Source organism: Pelmatolapia mariae, linkage group LG23, assembly GCF_036321145.2.
Source record: "Pelmatolapia mariae isolate MD_Pm_ZW linkage group LG23, Pm_UMD_F_2, whole genome shotgun sequence".
In the NCBI taxonomy this organism is placed as follows: domain Eukaryota; kingdom Metazoa; phylum Chordata; class Actinopteri; order Cichliformes; family Cichlidae; genus Pelmatolapia; species Pelmatolapia mariae.
In genome coordinates this window covers 39,698,544-39,725,000 of record NC_086246.1, presented here as the reverse complement: position 1 = coordinate 39,725,000, position 26,457 = coordinate 39,698,544, and the positions used below count along the sequence as shown (strand labels likewise).

The following is a 26,457-nucleotide window of genomic DNA, read 5'->3' as shown; positions in this document are numbered from 1 at the left end:
CTTGGGAATGTGGTTTGCTGTCTCCCCTCACCTCCTCCTCCTCCTCCTGTCTGGCTGGAGACAAGGTTAGGTGGTGTTCAGCTTCTGGGTCCACAAGGCCACTGGGTTACAAGACGCTAACCTGATTAACTCCCCGCACCTGGACCAAGTCAGCTGATCAGGCTAAAGTTGAATATAGGCTCTTTTAAAAGAGGAGAGAGGATAACGGGCGTGTGAATGTAACTTTGTCGAGATTCTGGGATCAGCAGATTTACCACTGCGTGAATAACATGGAAAGGGAATACAGCGAATGATCAGATCTTAAAGATCTGAAAACAAGAAAATAAAAACACGTGTCAGTGATGGCTTTCCCGACCGCTTAACCCATCTGAAGTCTGTGTGTTTGGTTTAAGACATTCTTAAAATCCATCCTTAGTGTGAGGGAAGAGATGACATGCCTCCGATTTCTTATCAGGCTTCTTGTGAATTTCTAAATTTATCAAAATACTTGAATCATTAGTTGTGACTTATGAGGTGGATGCTCCCTATGTGGTGGTGCCTCTGAGATACAAAATGGAAATTGGTAGCGCGTGCCGTGTGTGTGTTTCTCACTGTGTGTGTGTTTTTGTGAGCGCATATTCATATCTTTGTGGGGACCAAGAAGTGGAAGTTTACTATACTTGTGGGGACCGAAATCCAAGTATGAAGGCATTTTAGAGAGTCAAAATGTGGTTTTAGTGACAGGGTTACAATTGGTTAGGGTTATAGTTAGGGAAAGCATGTCAATTAGATGTCTCCACAAAGTATGAATACCTGATGTGTGTGTGTGTGTGTGTGTGTGTGTGTGTGTGTGTGTGTGTGTGTGTGTGTGTGTGTGTGTGTGTGTGTGTGTGTGTGTGTTTCTGACTATGTGTCTCGCATACCCAACCCCCCATCCCAGCGTCTGGCACTCAGGAGGACTGTTCCTTCGCGAGCATGTCTTCCTGCCAGGGCCTACACACACACACACACACACACACACACACACACACACACACACACACACATTAAAATAGAAACGGGGTGAGTGGATTAGGCTGGTGTGAGATCTTTTTAAATGTGTGGTGTGTTTCTTTTGGTTGCTAAACATAATCGTCAGACACAACCTCAGCTCAGCAGACGGGATCGCATTTGGGCTGTGAGACAAATCTGCAGGCTGTTACAGTAGAAGACAGTAAAAACTTTGGTGTAATTCATCGAATTTTCTCTATCACCACATTACGCATTACCGCAACGGTAATTGTTTAACTACTGCGATGTGCAGACGTCTGACTTCAGCTTTGAGGTTCGCCACATTGCTTTAGGCGCTCTGGAATGTGCACAGCCCAACTGGAACTCCTTGGCTGCTCTCCCTCTCTCCATATATTTTTTATGTTCACGGTATACGGTACCACCACTTCCTTCTCCTTTTCATCTTGCACCTTCTTAGCTCTGCAGAAATAAAATCCAGTTGTGTGAGCACAACATGAGGAAAAAAGCAGAGTGAGAGAGAAAGGAAGAAGTGAGCATGAGAATATGAAAGAATGCCAAAGAATAAGGAGGAGGTAGATATTGCTAACAAGGTTGCCAGAGACTCTTTTCATTTTTAATAGTCCCGTAGGAGGTCTGGCTGTTATAGTGTTATGTTATATTATTAAATCCTGGCAAAGTTGGAGCTGCAACAGATTCCAACAGTGGCAATTGTGAAAGCAAGTCTGCGGGTTTGATAAAATTCACCAAAATGAATGGATGGGATCTTTAAACCTGCACAACAACATGAACAACACGTGTCCCACATGTCTTTTTTTTTAAACTTTTTACAGGTAAATAATTCTTTAATAAAAGCATCTTATATTTTATTTTCAACTTTCGAGTGAGGGATTGCCGGTTGTCGCCTCGTTCCAGTAGATTTAAGCAGCTTCTATCGCCTCTTTTGCACTTAAAAAAAAAATCCCTACAGATTTGATTCCCATGCAGCCGAACACAGAGTCTGTCCTATTAAAATATGATTGTTTTGGTGGACTGGGACAAACGGTGGCACTGTGGTCCAGCAGTTTTTTCCAGTGTTTCTGAGTAGGATGCTTCTGCTTCCTTAGGCGCTAACATCAGTGAGAACAATAATCTCACGTATTGTTTTCTTCTGTGCCCAGTCTAGTTTCATTTTATCTTATTTTATTTTTAAAGATCGGGCCTTATTTTATTGCTGTAACTCATGTTTTTCCATTTCCTACATTCTTCCAGAGTATTTAAAAAATTGAGAAAGCATAACTAATGGCAGAGACGTCAAGCGAATTTTTTTAAACATACAGAAGTTTTTTGTGTTGTTGTAAAGTGTGTGATATCCACATTCTGCTATCAGCATTTTCAAGGATGTATGAATATGAACATGGATGTCTGAAGCTACAGAAAATAAATATTTACAGATATATAAATGCCACTTGTGCATTAAATGTCAGTGTGTAGTACACGCACACTACAGTTGTCTCAGAGTGAGTTCATGTAATTCAGTGTGCGTATGCGTGTGCGCGTGTATTCATATCTTTGTGGGGACCAAAAATTGGAAGTTTACTATACTTGTGGGGACCAAAATACTGGTCACCACATGTTTGAAGGCATTTTTGAGACTCAAAATGTGGCTTTAGTGTCAGGGTTAAAATTGGTTATGGTTAGGGTTAGGCATTTATTTTTCAGGGTTAGGGTTAGGGGCTATGGAAAGCATAATGTCAGTTAGATGTCCCCACAAGATATGAATACCCGACATGTGTCTGCATACGTGTGTTTTAGTGCATGAAGGGAAAATCCACTGATGCTTTTATTCACCTGCCCAACAGAAGTTTTGGTCATTCCTTCCTTTATAATTTATATTCTGTACCTTTTTGTGTTACCAGCTTCATCTCAACATTTCCCAGAATTGCATTCTGCACAGCCCAGACAGCGGCTGTGAACCTGTTGATTTTCTGCTGTGGTGTTCTGGTTTTTGTTTTTTGTTTTTTTTGCTTGGAGATGGCAGAGGAAAAAGTGATAATGAAAGCGATGGCAGAGGTTGAGGTTTTGTAGCTGAAAATAGGGAGCACCTCGCCTGCTTGGCAAAAAAGCAACATGACTTTTGGCTGGATTGCGTTCTTGGTGTAGAGAGGATGAGATATCTGCGCCTCCTTTATGAGGGATTGCTCGCCGTGTTGAATCTCGGTGTTAAAGGGCAGTTGATGAAAGACACGGACACGCGGCGCCTGACACGCTGTAGATGTGGGACTGAGCTGTAAAATGTAAATAAATGGCGAACATTTATTTACATTTTTTGCAAACACTGAGAGAGAGCCATAAATGTGACACATATCATCAGGTCTGACTTTTTCCGGGGATGATCTGCAGCCCTGTCTGACCTGCACACCTGAGCGTCTCACCTCCGCAAATAGCCAGACATACTTCAGAGGGCGGAAGGATGCATGATAAAACCTTTTCTCCTATCTCTGACAAATACTCACACACCTTTCTTTCTCTGTCTGTTAGGTTTTGTCTCTGAGCTCCGAGCGTTCTATTATTCCCTAATTAGCAGCATTAATAATCTTCAATTAGGCATTTAGCTTTGTGCACGTGTAACTCCTCATCCTTTGCTTAAAGTGTGTATGCGCGTGCTCGCCGACGAGCGTCATCGCGGCACCCTGTCCTCTGGTTCTGTCGTGGCTTTCCACCCAACACCAACTGTCTAATGAGGGAGTGAAAGGCCACGGGCGGAGTGGGAGGCAGGGGCTGAATATCAGTGTGTGTTTGTGTGCCTGCACACATGTTTGTGTGTGTAATTAAAGAGAAGTGCCAGCAGGGGGGACCGGTGTCAGAAAGGGTCACCAAGAGAGCAGCGGGCCATCGCCAAGCTTTGGTCATTAACTGCCGAGCGCCGGTAAAGGCGTGTGAAGGTACACAAGTGTATGTCAGGAGGCCAGGAACTAAATTAGTCTCCGTAAATATGCGTTTTACTGAGTTTATCCGTGTTTGTGTCACATTTCAGTCAGAATTTAGCTTTAGCGTTGAGTTAAAGACTTCATAAAGTATACTGCAAGTCATTTTCAACATGTTTTATTTATTATATTACTTTTATTATTAATTTCATGAGATTTCTGCAAGTCCAGTGCAGCATTTTTAGATTGCTTGTTTTGTACTAACTACAGTCTTAAACACAAAGGGAAAGAAAAAGATACATTTGGTCACGGTTGGTTGTTACGTTGTCCCTTTAAAAAATATTAACATTGTGATATATCAAAGAGATACATTTACTTTTCCTTCTTTTTTTTTTAAATAAGATCCAAGATGGCGGCTTCTTCTTCCTCCTCCTTTTGAGGTCGGCAAAATCCTCTTCCTTCACGCTGACAGCGGTGACATCAGTCAACCTGATTTGATTGGTCAGATGGTCAGACTGGAGACAAATATTAGTTAACCGGATCTTCAACAGAACCACTTATTTTGGACATAAAGCCATAAAAGTGATCATCCACAAAAAACGTGTATCCACACAGCAAAGGTCATCTGGTCAAAGTTGAACCAGGCTGTTGCTGTGTGCCTTTGTTCTTTAATGCAGATGAGACTAAATCCTCTTAAATCCTCCCCGATTGTCCGACTTCTCGTGTTTTTGGTGATGGCGCGTTGTTCTCTTTGCTTAATTTGTTTTTATTCTTAAGACTGTCAAGGACCAAAACTAAAGTAAAACTTTAGTAATACATTGAAATGATCCAGAAAATGCTAATTCCTCCCGATTTACGTTTAAACGTCAAACAAAATTTCTGTTTTTGTTTGCTTGGTTTTCCTTATTTCAGGCTGTTTGTCGGTCACGTGGTGTTCCCTCCTCTTCACTCTGTCAGCTGCCATCCACAGAGAGCCACCGCATCAATATGATGTTTACAAGAGGCAGCAGTTGACGAGGAGAATAGTCTGTGTTTCTGCATTTGTTTGTTTCATCTCACTGTTTGTGTGTGTGTGTGTGTGTGTGTGTGTGTGTGTGTGTGTGTGTGTGTGTGTGTGTGTGTGTGTGTCCACAGTAATTTGTTTTCTTCCCTGACAGGTAGTGTGTGGATTGCCATGGGTTGATTGGTTATCCTGAGAGGTGTAGTGGGAGTTTAGGTGTGCGCTCCGGGGCTGCGTGGGGAGATCCGGGCGGCGTCCCCTCTCACAGAGCCTTCCCTCTGGGCTTCCAGCTCAGAGCAATAACTGGGTAGCTGGGAGGCTGCTCCGGGCATCTGGGGCCCTAATGTTGGGAGGAGATGGTTCAGAGACAGGAACAGTGCGAGGAGGAGGGATGTGTGTGTGTTTGTTTGTGTGTGTGTGTGTGTGTACTGCGGGGGGATCCCAAGCAGATTTGTTTACCGGTAATTAATTCACCTGATTGACATAACAGCTGCCAGAGCTATGGGAAGGCAACAGCATATGTGTGTGTTTGTGTGCAAGAACACCCCTGTGCATACTTACCATGCAGATTTTTTTGCATACCTTGTGTGTGTGTGTGTGTGTGTGTGTGTGTGTGTGTGTGTGTGTGTGTGTGTGTGTGTGCACGCGCCTGCACACAGAGCAGACCCAGCCATTGAGGGGATTTCCATGTGGCAGGGTTTGGAGCAGGGTTCCTGGCAGAGCGACCCAGCAGTTCTCTGTCTTCCATCGATCGGAGCCGTCTGTCGGCCGGCAGCGCCGCTCACACCGAGCTGCCTCTCTGCTAATCTTTATAGAGTTGACTTCACTGACAGTTATTGGAGCACTTGAAGCTGAGGGGAGGAGAAGGAGGGCCATGACAGAAGGACAAATGGGAGAGATGGGAGGAGACGGCGATCGTAGTGACAGTCAGCAGGGTTGTGAAAAGTAATTCCTGGTTTGGTTTGCACACGGGCCACATGAAACCAACAGGAACTAAATACATAGACACATAACAGAGCGCTCACTCTGGCGTGAGACACGCGTGTGCAAACACATCTCTGTGTAACTCTACGTGAATGTCAGCCATAACCGAATCACAAGGCTTCGCTCTGTCTTCGTTGTTTACATTAACAACTTCATCTCACCTGCTCTCCAGCAGTTTATGCTTTTTTTGTGCAGCAGACAAATAATGAAAGAGAAAAATAAAGCGATGCCCTGTTTGGGGAAACACGAGCTTGGACTGGACTCTGTTACTCTGTGTGTGGCTGCATGCGTGAACTTTGTGGTCAGAGGATCTCGGTTTGGGCGGTTTGGTGTGTTTCTGTGTGCGTACAGTCAGGTCAGGCTAAACCCTTGGAAACGGAAATAAACACAGGCTTCCACACAGATATTCAGACACACTCACACAGATACTAACAGGTCAGTATCAGTGTTGTTGTGGCCAGCAGGTAGCAGTGTGTTGGCCTGCTTGTCTGGACCCAGATAACGGCAGATCCATTACCCCCTGGAAGCTGAGGTCTGATCACTGGGCAGATAGAGCCGCTCACTCACTGTCTGTGGACCTAGCCGGTTAGCCAGCCTCCACCGTGGCGCTAAAGAGGATCACAACAAGGGGCCAAAGGAGGGCAGACCCCCTTCTGTTAGAGGAAATTGTCAAATGTACGTCCTCCGATAATGCCTCTCTAGCATCTCGTGCAAGGCGGCGATGGTAAAGATTGCCGTGGTTATGTCACATCATGGGACACCTCAAAATGGCAGCTGCTGGTCGTCTTATCGCTCGTTGGAGAGATTCGAGTCGTCTCAATTAATAAACGCTAAGAGAACAAACTGAAATATGAAGTTTATTTTCGTTATTTAGCCTTTGTCTCAAGCACAGTGCAGTCTGTGTTATTATAGAATGACAAGATAAGTCTGCCTTTGGAACTCCTCTTCTGGCTAAAGAGGATTACAGTTTGAGAAATGCGCTCCTTTGTTTTCTTGCTTGAAGAGTTACACGGAAAGATTTATGCTCCTCTTCCAGCTGAGCCTCGTGTGCTGTTCTCCCGTGTTTGCTGAACTTACTGGCTTCTGGCTTTAGCTTATTTACCAGAAAAGATATGACAGTGATATCAATCTATTCGTCTAACTTTTGGAAAGAGCCTTTCCAACAAGTAAAACTACAGCGTTAAACAGATGCACCTCACAGACACAAAAAGACTTCCGATGCTGTGAATCTCGTCACGCATCAGCAGAGACGAGAGAATATCCTTAACTCGTTTAGCTCATTTGCAAAATATGGAGGCGGCATGGATGGATGCAGGGTTAAGAAATGAAGATGTCGCATATCAATCGTGTAAGTTCATTAGTTACAAGTGAACCAAGAGAAAACCTTGTGTTTGGGAAAGACGGGATCACGAAGTAATGTTATAAAAGTGGCGTATTACAAGCATCACTGGTCGTAAACATTTCTGCGGAGAGTCGAAGAGCTGGATTCTTGGCTCATTTTTTGAAATAATGACCAAATTCGCAGTCAAATCTTTTGATTGTAGCCTGGAAGAACGATTGCAGTGAATTTGGCCTATTCATGAAAAAGCGTGTGCTGATTTGGACGAGGTGATGGCTTTTGTGGATCAGCAGCTTCAACACAATGGACTAATGCAACAGCATCACCGCTTACATCAGCATCGGTCTTGTGCGTGTGACATCCGCGGGTATTTGTGATGAAGTTATCGTTTTATAATCTCCAAAAATATTTTGTCTTGTAAATTTGCGAGGCTTTGTTTCGCCTAGATGCTCCACTTTAATCTCAGAGAACAGCTGAGCTTTTTCGTGACTGTATTCTCTCTGAATATTACCCTCTCGCGGCTTTGTAATTTTTTTCAGCCTACAATGGGCCTAATACGTGTCGTAGAAATGCGGCGCTGATTATTGGCTGGCTCAGTGGGGATGGAGAGAGAGCTGAAGGAGAGCGACGGCGGTGAGGAGTTAGCACTGTGCAGGTTTTGTGTATCGGGTTTGTTTGTGCGGAGGGAAGAAAAGGAGAGAGATAGCTGTGGCAAAAAGGGCAGCAGCTATCAAAAGCCACAGGCTGCTTTAAACTCCACGTCTGTTTCTTTTTCTATCTTTTCCTCCTCTTTCTCTTCTCTCTCTTTCTTTTTGCTTTTCTCTCCCTCCACCTATCGCTTTCTCCCTCTCTCCCTCTCTCTGCTCCCTGGCCATGCTGATGATTGACGGCCTGAGGGTTTTAATGGGCACTGGAGAGCAGGAGCTGAGGTCGGGGTTGTCATGGCAACTAGGAGAAGGGGCCTTTTGCTGCTGCTTCACCTGAGTACTGTGGAGCCTCGTTGGCTGGCTGAGGCAGGCAGGCTCGCGCGTACGCACACACTCACTCGTCTCACACACACACACACACACACACACACACTCGTCACACGTACTTACATGCCAGCACCACTTCCATTCACTCTTCCTCCTCCCTCTAAGATGTCCTGCTGTCTATCGAGCTATCTTCTCTTTTCCTTTTTCTCATTCTTATTTCATCTTCCTATTTTCTCCCTCCCTCCCTCCGCACGGCCGTTAAAGCGCTGAGACAAACCGCAGTTGGTTAACCGTGCACGTGTGTGTTTGTGTTGGTGTGGACGCATGTATGTCAATATGTACAGTATTCAACCCATTGTTTTTGCTGCCCATTGTTCAACAGGAGAAAAAAGCACACCACTGCACGCTTTACAGAGTCTTGCGCCCTTATTTTTATTTTTCAGTTGTTCCATCAATATGGCTCGTAGAAATACAGAAGCCCAAATTATGCACAAAAGAGTCCCTCACAAAAACCAAGTAACAAGCGGGGACTTCTTTTCGCAGTTCACACACTCCATCTTGACTCAGAAAACACTTTTTTTTTCTTTTTTTTTTAATCCTGCGGTGATTATTAGCATAACCAGACCTAATAATGGATCCATTCAAACCCTCTCACACACAAACACACACAAACACACACAGGCTCGAGATCTGAAACAACACAAATCATCTGCCACAATCATGCTTCTGGGGCCCAGCCCACTATGGGACCCAACCTGTTGCTTAGGCCAACCCCATTACCTGACCTGACCTGTCGGGCCCCATTCAACCTGGGAAGCGATTGCTGACTAAAGCCCCGCCCACACGTGATGGTCGGGGACATTCGAGGCTCTCATGTCCTTCACGGTAAAAAGTAATATTGTGAAATTTGGTTACATACCAATAGTGTGTGCTCATATACAGGACTTTTTCTTTCCATATTTTAACTACTCAGTGCTCTGACAGTTTTTTTTATGCATCTGTCCTAAATGACAGATCCTGATTTGCTCTGATGGTCAAAAAGACGAGTGAGAATTTCACGTTTTTATGTTTAATAGTTTTCCCCTTCGTATGTCTGTTACTTGCACCTGTTTGTGTCGCTGCTGAATGTCTCTGGTCTCTGGTTGCCGAGTTGCTGCTCGTTGCTTCCTGTGTGGACATCGTGGTAGCCTCTGGGGACAATGGACAACTACACAAGACTTCCCGTTCCATCTGCTAATCACTGTTTACAAATACAGATGTACTTTAAAAAAGACCAACAATAAACTGATTAACTGTTTACAAACTGTAGCCGACGATTTTCAGACTGTTTCTCCCAGCTTTCTTGTCTTCTTTTCTCTGTCCTGTCACATGAAGGCTAAACAGACTCCAGATATACACTCAACCACAAAGTCTTTGGGGCCAAAGACGTTGTCCTCCTGTCGCAGATGTCTGTGAGACTGAGTCTCATTTAAGACCTGAGTTATTTGGCATTTATGCGTTAAAAGAAACATTGGGAGAGTTCACATGCTTCCCAGGCCACCAGGTCACAGTGGAAGGAAGAAAAATGATGCTTAGCACTTAATATAAGAGGGGTGAGTGTCCATTTTTTTTAGCTGTGTGCTGTATTCTTTATTTTATGGTTTGGAAGATCCTCTTGACCTCTTCCTCTTCGTGCTTGTCTACTGTTGAGGCTGGAAAGAACTGACAGTTCACACATAGACCTGAGAGTAATATAGAAGCATCTGTACTAAGCTCTTCTTCACTGTCTGACCTCTCCTCACCCTCTGAGAGAGCTCTCCAGCTCTTCCTCTCTCGGCCCGCTTCCTATTGTTTGCCAGCCTTTTCTGTTTAAATGTCTCCCCTCTCTCCTTTATGCCTTTCTCTTTCCAGTTTTGGCTCTTGCCTTACTTCTGTTGATGCCACATGCGTGCTCTGTCACGGTTGTTTTCTGAGCCCCACAGATTCACACCCTTTTGCTGCTGCAGTTTTTGCATGCGCGATTGTGCGCGGCCTGCCTTGTGGCCCCAGGGCGTGCTAGTTAGTGTCTGCGCCGTGCAGGTCAGGCGAGGCACGGAGGGAAGTGAGCGGAGCTCCGGTTACAGTGGGGGAAGGGCTGGAGGAGAGCGCTGTGTGTGTGCATTTGTAAATTATGTAGATGTGCGTCCATGGTCAATAGCAGATATTGAGGCTTTTAGCTGGTTATTTTTAATCAAAAACCCCATGGTTATAGTTAAGGCCGTTAGTTTGTGTTCATCTTTAAGAGAAAGCAACAGTGACTGATACTTTGGTACACCCGTCCATCCTCCACAGCCTTTGGAGTAACAACATCTAGGTCGTGTCTGGAAGACATTAAGACGGGCTGCTTGTTAGGTTGTCAGGGTATCTGTGCGGTCTTAGCTTTTCAGTTCTTCTTCCACAGGAATCATTGCAACTTTTTTTTTATTGCTCCTTGCGTTGCCCTGGCCATGCCAACGATGAGCTGACGGTCGGCACAACTGAGGCAGCGCCACATCTGTCTCTTCTCCCTGATGTTTAACATCATTATTACTGTGAGAGAAAAGATTAAATACAGTCTGAAATCAATGCAAGTCATAGACGCATTCAAGTGACACATTTATGCCCTGTTTTTTTTGTTTTTTTTTTAAACTTTAGCAGTTATTGGAAAAAAGTGCTGTCCATTCCTAGCGCAACGGGGAAACTAGTTTACTCCAAACCCATAGAATTCCTTCCTTAATGTTCCCACTAAATTACCATATTTGCATTTTGTTTTTGTGTCCATCGATTGGTTTATCACAGCGCCCAGACAATCATATCTCAGTCAGATATCGTGAGATATCTGTAATTGCTCCATTTGCTCCAGAAAGAGCGCAATCAGGGTGAAAAAAAGGAAAAAAGTTTGATGGCAAATCATTTCCGAACAGTGCGTCTCTCTTTCTATTAATTTCAGCAGACACGGGATTGTTTTAACACCTTGCCGATTGCTGATTGTCCTGTGACTGTGCGTTAATCCGCTGAAGGGAAATGCAGAGGCTTTTATTTTGGTTTTGTTGTGGTTGTTCTTTCAGAGCGCGGCCGCTGCTCCCAGTCCAGTGATGGGCAACATGCCACCCAATGATGGCATGCCAGGAGGACCCATGCCCCCGGGCTTCTTTCAAGTAAGAAAAATGACCTTCCGTCTGACTTCATCCCTCACCCACCCCCACAATCACCTCCAACCATCACCCCTCCCTTAGCCATGGCTAAGCCTATCCCTCTGTCTCCTCCTCCTTTTTTTAGCCTCTTTAGCTGTCCTAATCCCTGTCCAGATGTGTTCCCTTCTCTGTCTCTCTGCGTCCATCCCATATGTCCATATGCCCGGGTTGTTAACTCCTGGTGCTCTGTCTGCTGCTCTAGACTCTACCCTTAGAGTTTTCTGTGTTACCGTGTGCTTTCCAGAATATGAAATGCGTTTGCGAGTGAAGGAGGTGTTGGGTTTGCTGGGAGGGGAGGAAAAAGCAGAGTGAAGAGGAGGCTATTTTCTCTGGTCTGTGTTGCTTCACTAATTCCTCCTGTCATCACTGTTCTCTGAGGGCTGTCTCAAAGGCTGACGAGGTCACTCGCACTCTTTTCTCTGTTTCCGTCACTCTCTCATATTCAAATGAGGACATATAGGAGCCTTATTTGACACTGTGACACACATTAAACGAGTAACATTTACAAAATTGAGGTTTTAAAGTAACTGTACCCCCAAAGATATGCTGTGAATTGCTGAGGGTGAGAAAAGGAAATCTGAATTTGCTTAAAGCAGCTTTTCTACAGCAGACAGTTTGAGTAAGAAAGAAGTCACCAGCAAATATGAGATTTTTCACATTATACCACGAGCAATTCAGGTGAAACGCCTACGGAAGGAAGAGGGCATTCATCCCCTGCAAAAGTTTGATGTCATTTAGCGAAACTCTGGACATCTTCTTGTGGAGAGGAGCCTTTAAAGGAGTAGTACAACATTCAGCCAACACAGCTCCATTTACTGACAGTCTGTAGTTTATGTAAAGGAGCTGTCTGCAAAGACTTAAAAGTAGGTTGGCAAACCTGGACCAAAGCAATCGCAAGGAGGTTTTTGGTGGCTTTCAACGCAGCAGCCGAGAGCAACCCTCTGCCCTCTGGTCTGTAAACGAGCGTTTTTCCCTAGTGACCATTGGTTGCCAAGGAGTTGTCGACCGGCTGCTGAATTTTATTGGTTAGAGTTTGGAAAAAGCCTCTCTGTCCAAAGATAACAAAGCTCTTTCAATTGCTAATGCTAGCTAAAAGGGTTGTCCTGCTAACCATTTAAGATCAATAACAGTCAGCAGAACATTGAATATATAATATTCAGTCACCAGATCCCAGCCTCATGCTCACATGGGTTTATATATTTTTTTTAAATTGAATTAATTTTCCTTAAATTAATAAACAAAATGTTTATTAATGCATTTATTGTTATTTTATTTTTAAAGTTTTATTTTTGCGATTTTTGTTTGTAAATCCCTGTGATATGTAAGAGTCTTGCTAGCGTCTCAGCCATTTAAAGACTTTCTCCTGAGTTAAACATCAAACACAGGAGCCGGCTGACCAGGCAATGCAGTAAAATTACAATACGTCTTTAAGAATAATACTTTACTTTATTAATCCTTTGTGAGGATAATTAAACATGCTCAGTGCTGTAAGCATGCTGCACAAATTTCCTCTCACTCTCTGTCTATAACATACCTGATGTTTCCATACGTACAGTTTGAGGCTGTACAGCCTGTTTTTTCTTGTTTGATTGGCAGCGTGTCATGTTCTGTGTGTGTGTGTGTGTGTGTGTGTGTGTGTGTGTGTGTGTGTGTGTGTGTGTGTGTGTGTGTGTGTGTGTGTGTGTGTGCGTGCGTGTGTGTGCATGCATGCATGTACATGCTGGGGTGGTAGAGAATGTTAATGATGTATGAGCAGTGAGCAGGCCAGGGAGAGAGCTATCTGATGGTGTTGCGTGAGTGACATTGCTTTCCATAAATAGACCCTGTGTGCAGGGCAGACAGACAGACAGACAGGATGGGCAGAGAGGAGGAGAACAAGGAGGGATGGATGCTGTATTCACTTTCATCTTTTCTTCTCTTTTCATCCATCCTTCTTCTCTTTCTCCTCCCCTCTTCAGCTCAGATTAGCTGAGCAAAGCAGGCAAAGGTGAAGAAAACAAGAAAACAAAGGTGCGAGCACAGAGCCTGCACAGTGCACCGAGACAAAATGCTCCCAGTGCCACTGCAAAGATTTCCCTAAATCAAGCTCACACTGTTAGTGGTACAACAGCATCTTTCAACATGAGCCAGAGCCGAAGCCCTGCTCATTGCTTTCTGTAGGTAGCTGACATTAATTCCCCATTGAACTAATGGCTGCGGTCCATGCTGAAAGTGCAGGCTACTGAGATTTCTGCATTGCATTTGTTCATTCAAATGAAGGGGAAGCCGTGTCACCCCCCTCCCCCCCTTCGCACACATTGTCAAAATTGTGCTCGTGTCCTCAGTCACTCCTGAGGTACGGTTAGTCGAGTGGACCACAGTCTTGCCGTAGAATTGTGAATGGATTATATCGAGCTAAGCGAAATTTCCTCGGCACTTCGGTCATTTCTCATCTGAACTCTGGGTCGGCTTCCTTTCCTACCTTCTCCCTTCCTCACCTTCTCCTTCACACGCCAGGCATCCTTCTTCATGACATTTCTTCACTCTCTCCATTTCCCTTGTTTTTGAAACTATTATTTCTCACACGCCGCTTCAGTGACACATGCTTACTCACCGACTGTGTGTGAACTGCTCGTGTGCGCTGTGTGTGTGTGTTGCACAGTTTTTTCCCAGTTGCTCTAGCATAGCAATTAACATAGGTGACCCCAACACTGTTATTGGCTCCAGTCCTGGGAGAGAGGAATGAGGGGCAAAGACAGGACACTGGAGGAAAATAGAGATGGGAGGAGGAGGAGAGGAGGGTCTGCCTTCATGGTATCCTAATGTGTAGCTCACAGGGTGAGCCTGGCATTCGGGGGGGGGGGGCATCATTTAGGCAGAAAGACAGAAGAAGAAAGAGAATGGAATGGAATAAGTGTCTAAACGTTTGGTGTGTAGTCCTTCGTCTCTCAGCAGAAGTCCATCGCTGCTGCATCATAGCCCTCTGGGGAGGGCAAGCAAAAGGGAAGATGACGGGGGGGGGGGGGGGGGAATTAGGGACGAGAGGCAGCAAGGAGAGATAGAGGAGGGTGGAGGAGGGGAAAAAGAAGAGGACAGTGAGATGTCAGGGGAGTCTTTCCAAAATCTTTTTTTTTTTTTTTAAATGAGAAAATGAACATTAAATGATCTGAAGCGCCTCGCTCTCGAGCTGCTTCTGTGATCTACACACGACACGTAACGCAGTCAAAAACACAGAGCGCACTCTCGTAGGGGTGTAAACCAGCCGGGGTGGGGCATCCTCTCTCTACTAAACTGGAATTGTTCCTCTTGCCAAAAAAAAAAAGAAAAAAAGAGGATCCAGAGTCAAAGGCTGTGCAATTTACGGCAGGTAATTGCAGCTCTTCAGGGACAACACGAAAAAGCACAACAAGAGGATTAGGTTTGATTACACATTTAAGAACAAGCAACCCAGGTATCAAAGGCAAATTTAAGAACCTGTTCAAAGCTGACACATGGCACGCACATGGCGAATTAGGGAGAGATCTGCGCTCGGTAATTTATTTATCAAAGGTAAGACTGGGCTCGGGGTTCAGTCCGGTCGGTCGTATTACAAAGATGCAGATAAATAAGGTGAAGTGCTTTGGAAAGTGAATGATAGACTGCAAACCATACAGAAGTGATTGAGGAATAGCGTCTGAAATATTATTTCTTCTGTTAGGGCCGGCGCCGGTCCTTTAGTGGAGATTGCGGACTTTACAGAGGGATAATCACAAAGTTGCCCGAAGTTAACAAAGTGAGGCGTAACGGTGTTCAACCTCTCAACAAAAACCACCAACAGATTTAAAAAGTTATGCAAAAATGTTTAATCTGCTTTTCTAACACATGTGAAAAAGCAGCATGAGTGGAAGACACAGACGAGTCAAAACTTTCCACTTAGAAGAGGGACTCTGCTTATCCTTGAGAGGACAGCCACAAAAACCATACCCAACAATTCCCCTTGAATGACAGACTTTAAAATGAGAAGCAGTGCTTGGGAAAACCTTTTCTCTTCATCGTGTACCTGTACTTTCCTTTAGACTTGGCTCATGAACATAAATGATAATAATGAATGAAGCCTTTTTCTCCTGCTGTTCATGCTTCACTTCCACCATCACGTGATTTCATCTGTTTAGAGGCAAACCTCACACGTTTCTCTGCGTGTTAGTGAAAGAGCTCAGGTCTTGGTGTGGTATTGCTTCAGTATCTTTGTAGACCGTGTCTGCATGTTGTAGTCGTGCACTGCAACCAGAAGGCAACGTGCTGTTGGCTTTTTGGAGGACGGCATCACCTCGCGATGAACAACACGCAGAGAGCAGAAGAATGTGGGCGAAGCAGTGGCGAGCGGCGTCGCCACCACGTGCTGCCAACGAGCAGACTTCTGCTATATTGCGTAGCAGCCCCCTCTCCCCATACGTGGCGATTAAGTTGGCAATACATCACTGCTCCGTCTGGAAATTCACAATGGACAAAGACCTTCTTTGTCGTTTCGTGAAGCTGTGAGTTAAAACAACGTAAAGTGTCCCTGCTGCCGTTGTTTGAGGTGTGCTTTTGTGCTGCTTTGTGCTAAACTCCTTTGTTGCTCCTTTCGAAAAGACAAATTTTCAGCCAGTCAACATTCAACCCGACGTAGCATCACGGCTGTCGCACTGCATGCTTTTGGCTTTTTGGAAACGTGTCCCTGCGGCCTCTACATTGGTTGAATTCCCACAATCCTTCTCACAGAGCCACACTGGTGCACCAATGGATGGGCAGAAGCCTTAAGCACCAACAGTGAAGTAAGCATGAATAGTTTTCATCAATTAAAAAGCAGGTGGCTCCATTTTGGGGAACTTTCCATTGATACTCATGATTACTGAGGCCATGCCTCTGGGAGGGGGGGGGCATATCGGCTGTAGCAGGACCCCTTGTTCTTGTTGCTAATTCTTCTTTTCTGACTCTGGACTCGTCCTGCTGCTGATCAGATGCTTCCTCGGCCGTGCTGCATATAAATGTTAAAACCTCAAAAACCTTTGCACGATACTGTAAATAATTTGGCGCCGTCCCAGCGGGTTAACGGCTATCCTCCGGGAGAAAACACTCCTGATCGCGTGCTCCTATCTCTGAGCTGACATGTTGCCATGTTATATAGCATGAGCTAGCAGGAGACCCACTGCTGCCACTGCTGCTCTCTCTGGAATGTTAGCAAGGAATGACAATGAGTGTGCATTCAGTGTGTGTGTGTGTATGTGTGTGGGGCGCTGCTACTCCTGGCTTTGTTTGTTGTGTTCAGTGATGCAGGCTGCTTTGTGTTCTCACTCTTTGTGTGTATGTGTGTGTGTGTGTGTGTGTGTGTCCAGAAGTTTGACAGAAGTTACACACTGCCCTCTAGTGTTGGCAGCTATAAACAGGTGAAAAACCCTCAGCAGGCTGCTACTCTTCCACCCCTCTCTCCCTCGCTCTCACTCTTTCTGTTAGTGGTCCATCAGGGGCAGCAGTGTGGGTCTTCCTTAAGCTGAAATGAGCGGTGAGGAGGCGAGGGGGTTGCGTTGATGGGTTTGTGGTACTGTGCCAAGCTGTTATCTCCTTAGCCGGGTAGAAAATGATTTTATTAATTGCTTCATTTAACGCTCCCCGTGTCCCCCCCCCCCTCCTCCTCCTTCCCCTCTCCCACACGAATACACAAACAACGCCACACAAGCTCACGCACACTCGCACACTCTCCAAGCAAGCTACTTTTCAAACTCGTCCTGCATATACCTCCACGACAGTTGAAATGTTCTCTCGCTCCCTCTCTCTGCGGGGACCTGTAGAGGGAACAGTAGAGCCATAAAGGCCATATGCTGGCCCATTCAGATGTAATAGCAGGAAGGCCTGGGGAGGCCCAGTCAAAGGAGCTACGCTCCATTATGGTACATTATAGAGAAGAACAAGAGAGGAGCACTGTGAGTGTTTCTGTGTGTAGTTTCTGAGCGTGTGTGTGTGCGCGAGAGAGAGCGTGAATGAGATTGTGTATTATCTACCCTGCAGGAACAAAAATTTGCTCTCACAATCATCATGTCAAGACCCCCATATGGGGACGAGAAGATGGTCCCCACGTGACCAGCTGGTAAAACTGGTGAAAGTAGTTTAAGGATTACGTGATGGTTATGTCAAAAATTCAGGTGAGGCAGGAAGCGCTCATGGTTACGTGCGAGGGTATGGCTCTGAAAGATGAATGCAAGTTAATGCGGTGTCCTCTCGAGCGACTGAAACTAGGCTCTGTGTGTGTGTGTGTGTGTGTGTGTGTGTGTGTGTGTGTGTGTGTGTGTGTGTGTGGATGAGAACCAGACTGCTGCAGCTGGGTCAGTGCAGTCAGACCCCGCAGGGGTGTCTTGTTAGACACACACACACACACTCTGGCTTGGCAACAACAGTAACCTCTGAGGTCAGACAGAGCTAGCGCTGCATTAGCCCCAGTGTGAACCTGCTGAGAGACAGAGCGAGCCAGTACAGCTGGTGTTAACCACCCAGAACATACACACTGCACACGGAGTGGCAGAAAAAACCCACAGTGGTACCGGCACAGACGTCATAACTGTGCCGGCACGCCGACTGTGTGCTGCATGTACAACTAAATAAACACGTCCAGGTTTGCGTTGCTGGTTAAAAAGTGGCTTTTGTGGAGACTTGACTGCGTCTCGGATGATGATGAGATTAATAGAATCAATGAAAGGTAAACTGACACATCTCACAGAGAGAGGAAGCACCTGTCTGAAGAGCCCTGCTGCTGCTTCTGCCTTTTATAAAGGGTAACAAGTCCTTGAATACGTGCTTCTGCTCATGAGCAGTGTTATTTTCATGCGTACGTACGAACTCATCTCTCCTGCCAAAATCTGTGCTCTTGTATGGCGTACCTGGCGGTGCAGCAGTACTGTATCCGTGCCCGTGGGAACACGCTTGTTTCGAGCTGTCAGTCAGGCATGTTTATTTTTCCGCTGTAGCTGCGCCCGCAGGTTCCCGGTGTCGAGCTCTGTGGCTTGGATGGCGGCACGCCGACAGAGCGCTCACACAGGGAGGGCGGAGCAGTGGGCCGGGTGGGAAAGTGAGGTAGAGCCAGAGGGTGGATGTACCTGCTTCTCTCTAGCTCCGATGCAAAAGAGAAGCAGGTACATGTGCAGCTGCCTCTTACATGGAAAGCGATGCACACGAGTGAAGAGGCACACTTGACTAACAGCTGTGTGTGTTTAGCTGAAAGTCAGTCAACTGAAACATCATCAGCAGCTATGATGATTGATGATTTTGCTCTGATAATTAAAATTAAAAATTGCAGCTATTCGGCGAGCGAGCAGTAGTATCACAATGTCGTGCAAACGTATGTATGCCAAACTTATTCTACAAATTCTATATCTTTCTGATTGGCTGCTTCTTGCAAGCAAAACTATTTGAACAGCACTGGGAGGAGCTTCTGTGCATACAGATATCCCTGCTCAGTGACATCACACAGAGCCAGGAGTAGAAAAGAACAGTCTGAAACTGAGCACTTAGAGCAATCTGAAGCACGCTCACATTCACACCTACAATTTAGAATAACCAATTATGTGCGTGTCTTTGGACCGTGGGAGGAAGCTGGAATAGTCCAAGCATGTCAACAGGAAAGCCCCACCCAGTCAGTGGATTCAAACCTTTTTGCTATGAGCTGACAGCGCTAACAACCACTGCACTGTAGTTATAATATATATTAGTATAATAGGTCCACTTTAGGCAAGAGTGCAGAATATTTGCATAAAGTTATTTTTATTTTAGATTATTATACATTTAATATTTAAAATTGGCCCTTTTATTAGGAGAAGTGTAATCTAGTGTACAGTGGTGTAGCCGTTAACTGTGTGTTGGTGTCTATTTGAGTAAACTGCACTAATACTGTCAACCAGCGAGTGTCAAGGGCACTCCCATAATCCTTTACCTTTTGGCAATGATGTTAAAGACACACCTGTTAAAGTAAACCCCCCCTCCTCCTCCCGGCAGCCCGCTTTCGGTGCTCATACTGTAACTGCAGGTATATCAAAGCCAGCACACACTCAGCACCTGAGACAAGATCCTGCTATCACCTGTGAAGAAAGAGGGAGATCTTATATTTGCACTCACCGCCACTCATCTTGCACACATGCTCACACATACGCACACACACACACACACACACACACACACACCTGTAATGTTACTTGATAGCCAAGTGCTTGACAGAAGCTCTGGCAGACTAGCAGATAAGTCTGGTCTGGCGGTGGGTGGTCCCGTTTCTCCACATTGATGCTAGTAACAGGTTTCTAGCGGTGTGACTGCTGCCAGAGTCAGATGATGCTGCTGTAGTACGAGACGCGGAGGTCAGAGTTGACGTTAGTCCCGTGATACGGCGTCACTTTAACGTAGAAGTGTTTGCTGTGAGAGATTAACTTGGTTTCAGCTCATTTGCTCTAAAAATACAAACTGAAACTGTAGTTCACATAGCAGTGATTGAGTCTTCAGTTCAATGTTGATTTAAGTGACAGAATAATTTCAGTTATTTTCAGAGGGGGATTTATTCTTCTATTTCATTGCCATAATGATGTTTGATTGGGTTTAAATATTTGGCACTTCTTTGGAGAGTGGAAGTGAGCACCAGAATTAAGCTTGCTTTGGCCCTTGATTCTGTTTTGGACGGCTTTAACTCTGGCAAACCGGATCAAGTGTCATCACGGCAGAATTTAGAAAAATAATACCACGTTTGAAAATACCCTGAATTATCCTTTGGCAGCAGTGCTGTAATTGAATGCTGATTACAGGCCACTTCGTGAATTGATCTGACCCCATCCTGGCAATTAACAATTCCTGTGCATGGAAGTCAATGTGGCCCTTTGAAAATGTCAGTGACAGATCTTATTAGAAGCATTCTTTGTTGGTGTAACAGATTAAATATGATGGTTGTAAAGAAATTCTACATATTTACAGTGAATTTTAATTTTTAATTTTCTCATTTTGACCTCTGATGAAAGAGATAAAGAGGGCTTTGCTATTGTATACGAGCGGCATGTTAACAAAGGATTGCTTTGTGCACAATGAAGTGAAGTGAGGCAGAATTAGAGTCCCAGTAGAATTCAGTTTCATGCTTCTACACTGTGCGTTTAACTTTGGTCATCTCTTTCAGATCATTTACTACTTTGTCTCCCGTCAGTATCGTGTTTTTCAGATATTATGCCATACTCATTTTCCTCTGAGTGCTGGTGATGTGTTTCTGATTTCCTGTAATAATGTCCAGGAGAGCTGTTTGAACTGAATATTACATACCGGGAAATAAAGTATTTCCCTGTACTTCAGCATTAGCATCAGCTACATAAAACATGCTTATCTCATTGAAGTAGAGTGATAAATTGTGCTTGTGTAGTTGATCATTTTTTAGACTCAGGAGAGTTTATTGAAATTACAGCCTTTTAATATACAAGCACACCCCCAAAATACCAAAGCTCCAGTTATATTTAACACAGTGGTGTGCAGTGACTTTTACAGCAAGGCAAGCGGGGAGACAACCAGAGACCAGAAACTCAAGAAGAAACACAAATGTTCTTCCACTGTTTACCAAGACAAACTGGACCACATTAAAGCCTTTGAGTTTGTCTCCTGTCCATCTTTATTCTTATATACATGCTGACAGCCCTGTGCATCTTGCAGCACTCTTCCCGGACATCTTCACCTCTCTGCGTGCTGTACCTACCCTGAAGTATTCTAAAATATTGTACTAACGTCTGTAGTGTCATCAAATTTTTATGGATTCACTGAGTTTCCGCGAATTCTAAAGGAATTTTCCTTTATTGAAAGCAAGAATAAAATATTATTAAAAAAATGTCAGAAAACACCAAACTGTATTATTGGCAAATTGTAAATAAAGTATCAAAAGTAAAAGTACTTAGTGTGCAGAAAAATGTTCCCCAACATGTTATATGGATGTTAATATAACATCCATATATTGGATATGAATGTTATTGCTGTAGGTGTTTAAGGTTGGGTGAATTTTAAATGTTGTAAATACTATATGCTAAGTATATTGCATTTAGTATATTAAATTAAAATGCTTGAGCAATGAGGGCCATGAGTAATCACCAGTTAGTGATTGCCTCCATTGTTGATTGTTTTTTTATATAAACTGTATAAACAAATGATTTCTCAGAGATGCTAATCTGCCTTACCTGTTAAACTTCTTCACATTGCACTCTAACCCCTCTAAATTACACTTGTTGGTATCGGTGGTTAGTAAGAGAAAATGTATGTAATGATAAATCACAGAGGGTTTGTTTAGTTGCTAAACAAACAGGCAGATTGAAACTGATCTCAGAGCAGTGAAAGCAGAGCCAGCAGCAGATTGTCTATGTGTCGTATGGACTGCGAACGCCTCGGTTTTCCCCCAGATGAGCTGGAAGAGTTAGCCAGAGTGACAGAATTGTGAGTTTCTCTGCTTAGACTCCTGACCTGAACCTGGATAAGTAGATAGATGGATGCAAACAGATGAGAAGCTGTAGACAGAAAGTTGTTTAAAATAAGAGAGATTGGTTTCAGGATTTGATTGATCTCTACTTTTAGATTTCACTGTTCAAGCACTGCTTGCCTTGCTTGCCCTGATGGAGTGCCACTAATAGATTTCCTAAAATCTGGCCAAACAAAACTAAACCAAACCTATAACTGCAGTACTCACATTAAAAGTGATTTATTGAAGTTTGATTGCGCTAATAATGTTTCCCCAGAAAGATTTGCATTCATTACATTCTTGAAGCTCGTTTTTTAAAAACAACTTTAAATCTGTTCTTCACCAGGGTCCCCCAGGATCTCAGCCTTCGCCTCACACGCAGCCTCCTCCACATAACCCCACTAATCCCATGATGGGACCTCATGGACAGGTAAGAACCAAACATTTATCCAGTCTGTCACTTTGCTTGTAGGTTCCTTCTTGAGCCTACCCTTGATTCCACTCGCTCACTCGCTCAAATAACAGTGAAAAGTGTACAAACAGCACACAGGTCCCTCGTGCTAACAGGCAGGATGGGCAGCATCCACACTGGTGGATTGGATGAATAATTTAGCTGTGTTGGCCCAGCTGTAAAGAGCGGAGGTGCATCTGGAGGGCCTCCTCTCTTCCTCAGCCCAGCCCAGCACTCACCATCCCGTAGTCCATCAATAGACCATTAATATTGCAGCACAGCCTGACATTGTGCAGCTCTTCATGCACAAACCCACCACAACACGGTCAAAGGAGGAGAGAAGAGGAGCCGAAGAGAAAGCCGACTTAAGTGACAAGGGTACAGATGAAAACGGTAGTGAGTCGGTTCTCACTTCGAGGACTAATTGTTATTATATAACTCATCTTCCACTTGCTCCAACCACACACACACGGCGACACACAAAACATGTAGTACATAATTATAATTTAAATGCAGTCTCATGCTGTATTTGTGTTGTGTGTGCTTATCTCTGTGATAAGATGATGATACAAACATCATGCGGCTCATGCTCCGTGACCAAAATGCCCAAGTCTTACCCAGTCAGCATTCAAATCTGCATGTTTCCTCTTGATACTAAAATAGTTGGACTGACTTTTGAATTAATTCTTATCGTCTAACATCGAAATGTGGTCCACCGGGCGTGGATATTTGTAGTTGTAGCAGCGTATTCTCAAAGGTAGTTCTGAAAACCATCTGTCTCTGGTGTTTTACATTATTCACTAGTTGTGCGCTGGCTCTGTAATGCATGTCCCGGCCAGCCTGTTCTTGTCCCCTCTCTGCTGAAACATAGTGAACGTGTCTTAGGTTTCTGGTATGAATCACGCAATCCAGGCAGAATCTTTGTAGCTAGACTTCCTGCGTATTCGAGGTCGGTAGTAAAATGTCCACCACCGAGTGGCACAGAAACAGAGACGGGGTGTAGAACTACTGCTTTCATCCAGCCGTGTGATGTTAATGCCCCCCCACCCGCTGCAACATTATTGTCCTTGTATTGTTCTTCTGGTCCAGATTTCTGTCCTGCATGTTTTTTTTCCCCATCTTCCTAACTCTCACTTATCTGTCCCCCTTTACCTTTATCCTAATGGCATTTATCACCTGAGGTCTTACTTTCCAAAACTTAACAACAAGCCCCTCCTTACTTGGAAACAGAACAAAAATACAGCATCCACATTGTTCTTCAGCGCAATAGCTCCCCCTGTTGACGTCCAAAGATAAAGCCTCAAACATGAGAAGGTCAGCAATGGAGAGTCAGGTTTGCTAATCATCTTGTGCCTTATGTCATTTCAAAGTCTCACTTGTTAAGAACAGTTTGGCTCTCACCCGAGGGGAAACATATGACTAATCTATTTTACATGGAAGTATTCTTGCTTCTGGAGAGCACATTTGTACACGTTTTGAGAGACTAATAGAAGCTGGTTGAAATGATATTATTATCATAACATCAGTTAAATTTTTTATAGAGATCTGTGTTTATTAGTTCTCAATCAGAAGCACCAAAAGGCAGCGTACACTGTGATTTATGGATGCAGTGTTTTAAAAGCAGAATCTGATGTTCGCTAAGCTGGTAATGACGGTGGCATGCTGAGACATGTGTACTGTGATGTTTTGTGTATTTTTAATATGTGCAGCGCTTTCTATCGTTTTATCTCAATTTAATTTCCGTCGTGTGTTTAATGACTCCCGCTGCAGTCATTTTACAAGCCCTGCTATAAATAAATATTGTCATAATATCCTTATGATTACCTTATGTTTGTTTTATTTACTTGATACATTATGTTAATATCTAATCGTGCCAGTCCCTTTAAATTGCTTTTCTTTAGATGCTGATTTCATTAAACTGAAGCCACATTCTGCGCTAACTGCACTGTGGCTTCTTTGTGTTTTGGGGCATAACCCTAGCTTTGTGTTGTCATTAGCACGAACATATTTGAAGGACTCTCAGTCAAGAAATGTACATGTGTGTTAGTGTTTTGGCTTCTGATCATTATTATTTCATATTGTGGGCCACGTAGAGCCCATTTTGTTCTGAATTGGGCCAGATCCTGAATCCTGAATTTGTATAGTAGAAAGCAAAAAAACTGCCATTTCATTGTTTATTTACTTTGGTTTAGTGTGAGTGGCCATGGAGAAGGAAAAGCTGTAAAATATCTGATAATACAGTTAAAATTCCAAAATGTATGGCATCTTTCACATTTTCCAAAGCTGTCCGGCGGGCCGGATATGAGTTTTTGACTGACCACTTCTGGCCCCCAGGCCTTATGTTTGCCAACCCCTAGAATAAAGTTGTTGTTTTTTTTCTTCTCTTTTCCTTTCTGCAGCCATTCATGTCTCCACGGTACCCAGGTGGTCCAAGGCCCTCCCTCCGTATGCCAAATCAGCCTCCCGGGAGCATCCCCGGGTCACAGCCTCTCCTTCCAAACAGCCTGGACCCCACCCGACCTCAAGGTACTGACGGCCATAGTGTGCTGTTTTGCAGAGAAACTTTATATTGGTTTCTAAATGAGAATCTTCTTTCTTCCTCCTGTATGGATTTGTTATTGATCCAAGTGGTGCTGCCATGCCAACACTCTGTGTTTTATCACAGGACATCCAAACATGGGCGGTCCAATGAGAATGAATCCCCCCCGAGGCATGGGAGGCATGGGCCCACAGGTAAACCACCAGTGTTTTTTTACACAAACGACCAAATTAGTCATATAGAGTAAAACACAAAGGGCCGCGTTACTAAAGCAAGTCACGACAGTGGATAGTGTCCTTCAGCTCCACCAGCCCACTGCACTCCCACTCAGCAGCTGCCACACAGCCAGGTTTGGTGCCTGGTCTTTAGTTTATGAGCAAACTCTCTGTTTGGTTGCCCTTCATTAGGGGCTTCCATAAAAAACAGCTATAATGTCAAAGTAGCAACCTATAAACAGCATGCAGATAATCCTTCTCCTTTGCTAAGCAGGAATTTTGGTTCCGCCAATCTCTTAACTTTGCCTTTAAATGTCAGAAGCGCTCTGACGCCGATCTTGGCTGCGACCAGAGCCCACCCACTGCTAACGCCAGTTCTACATGTTAAATCCTACTTGCTGACTCCCACCTAGAGAGACAGAGACTGAATGCTTAGACTGCTATGAGCAAGCCACCACCAACACATATTTTTTTAAAAGTGGTGCCAAAGACGGTGCTGTCGGTTTCCTTTTATCACTTTAATTTGTGTTAATGTTGTTTTTTCTAATACATAAGATGCTTAAACAGCAGTGTCCTTTTGAATTACCATTACAAGACAGCTGCTTCATTCTGCACCCAGCCACTGCTCGCGCACACACACACACGCACACTCTCTCCCCGTGCCCTTCGTCCCCTCTCTGTGCCACCCTGGCAGTGACTTTGGCAGTGAGCGTACCAGCAGCTGGTGTGGCATCTGCTCGACAAGTGTAATCGTCTGCTGAACAAAACTCTTCCTCTGAGTGGAGCTGCTCTCTGGCCTGCCCCCCTACTCACTCACTCACTCAGTCATACACACACACACACACACACGTGTCCAAAGACACACGTGTAGCGCCAGCCAAAGCAGCCCACTGGGCAGCGATGAAAACATACACGCAAACACGCGGGAGGGCGCGCACACATAGAGACACTTACTGTATACAGAGACTCACAACATGCGCAGAGTGCGCAGGCTCTTCCACACACAGCTGTCCTCTTTCACGAGCAGCCCACACACAGCTCATACATCCACATAATTAAACACTAGTTAGTGGAAGACATGATCGTCGCTGACCTTCATTATGATTCAAACCTTTACACAGAGCAGGTGCGAGGCTCTGTGCTGACTGTGTGTTCATCTCTTTGTGCAGAACTATGGCGGAGGGATGAGGCCTCCTCCAAACTCCATGGGGCCAGGGATGCCCGGCATGAACATGTTAGTAGACTGTTTTTCTTTTTATGGCTGTAAATTCTGTATATACTTCTATATGATAACGTTTAAATCATCTAAATAATGGGCAAAAATAGTAGTAATATATTAGAAACCCCAAATTTCATCTCAAACCAGCTTGGTGACAGATGAGGGAAGAAGAAACATCCCACAGAACCATCAGGCAGAAAAAAGA

General features: G+C 44.5%; 1 protein-coding gene across 2 annotated transcripts in view; it reads left to right on the top strand.

Annotated features, from left to right (window-relative positions):
* Positions 1-26,457, top strand: part of ssbp4 (single stranded DNA binding protein 4) — an 83,280-nt gene that overhangs the window by 49,039 nt on the left and 7,784 nt on the right. For both annotated transcript variants that reach the window (XM_063465939.1, XM_063465940.1), the window contains exons 5-9: positions 11,256-11,345; positions 22,175-22,258; positions 24,679-24,805; positions 24,945-25,012; positions 26,203-26,267. In XM_063465939.1, the coding sequence (XP_063322009.1) occupies positions 11,256-11,345; positions 22,175-22,258; positions 24,679-24,805; positions 24,945-25,012; positions 26,203-26,267 (434 nt within the window). The remainder of the gene's footprint in view (positions 1-11,255; positions 11,346-22,174; positions 22,259-24,678; positions 24,806-24,944; positions 25,013-26,202; positions 26,268-26,457) is intronic.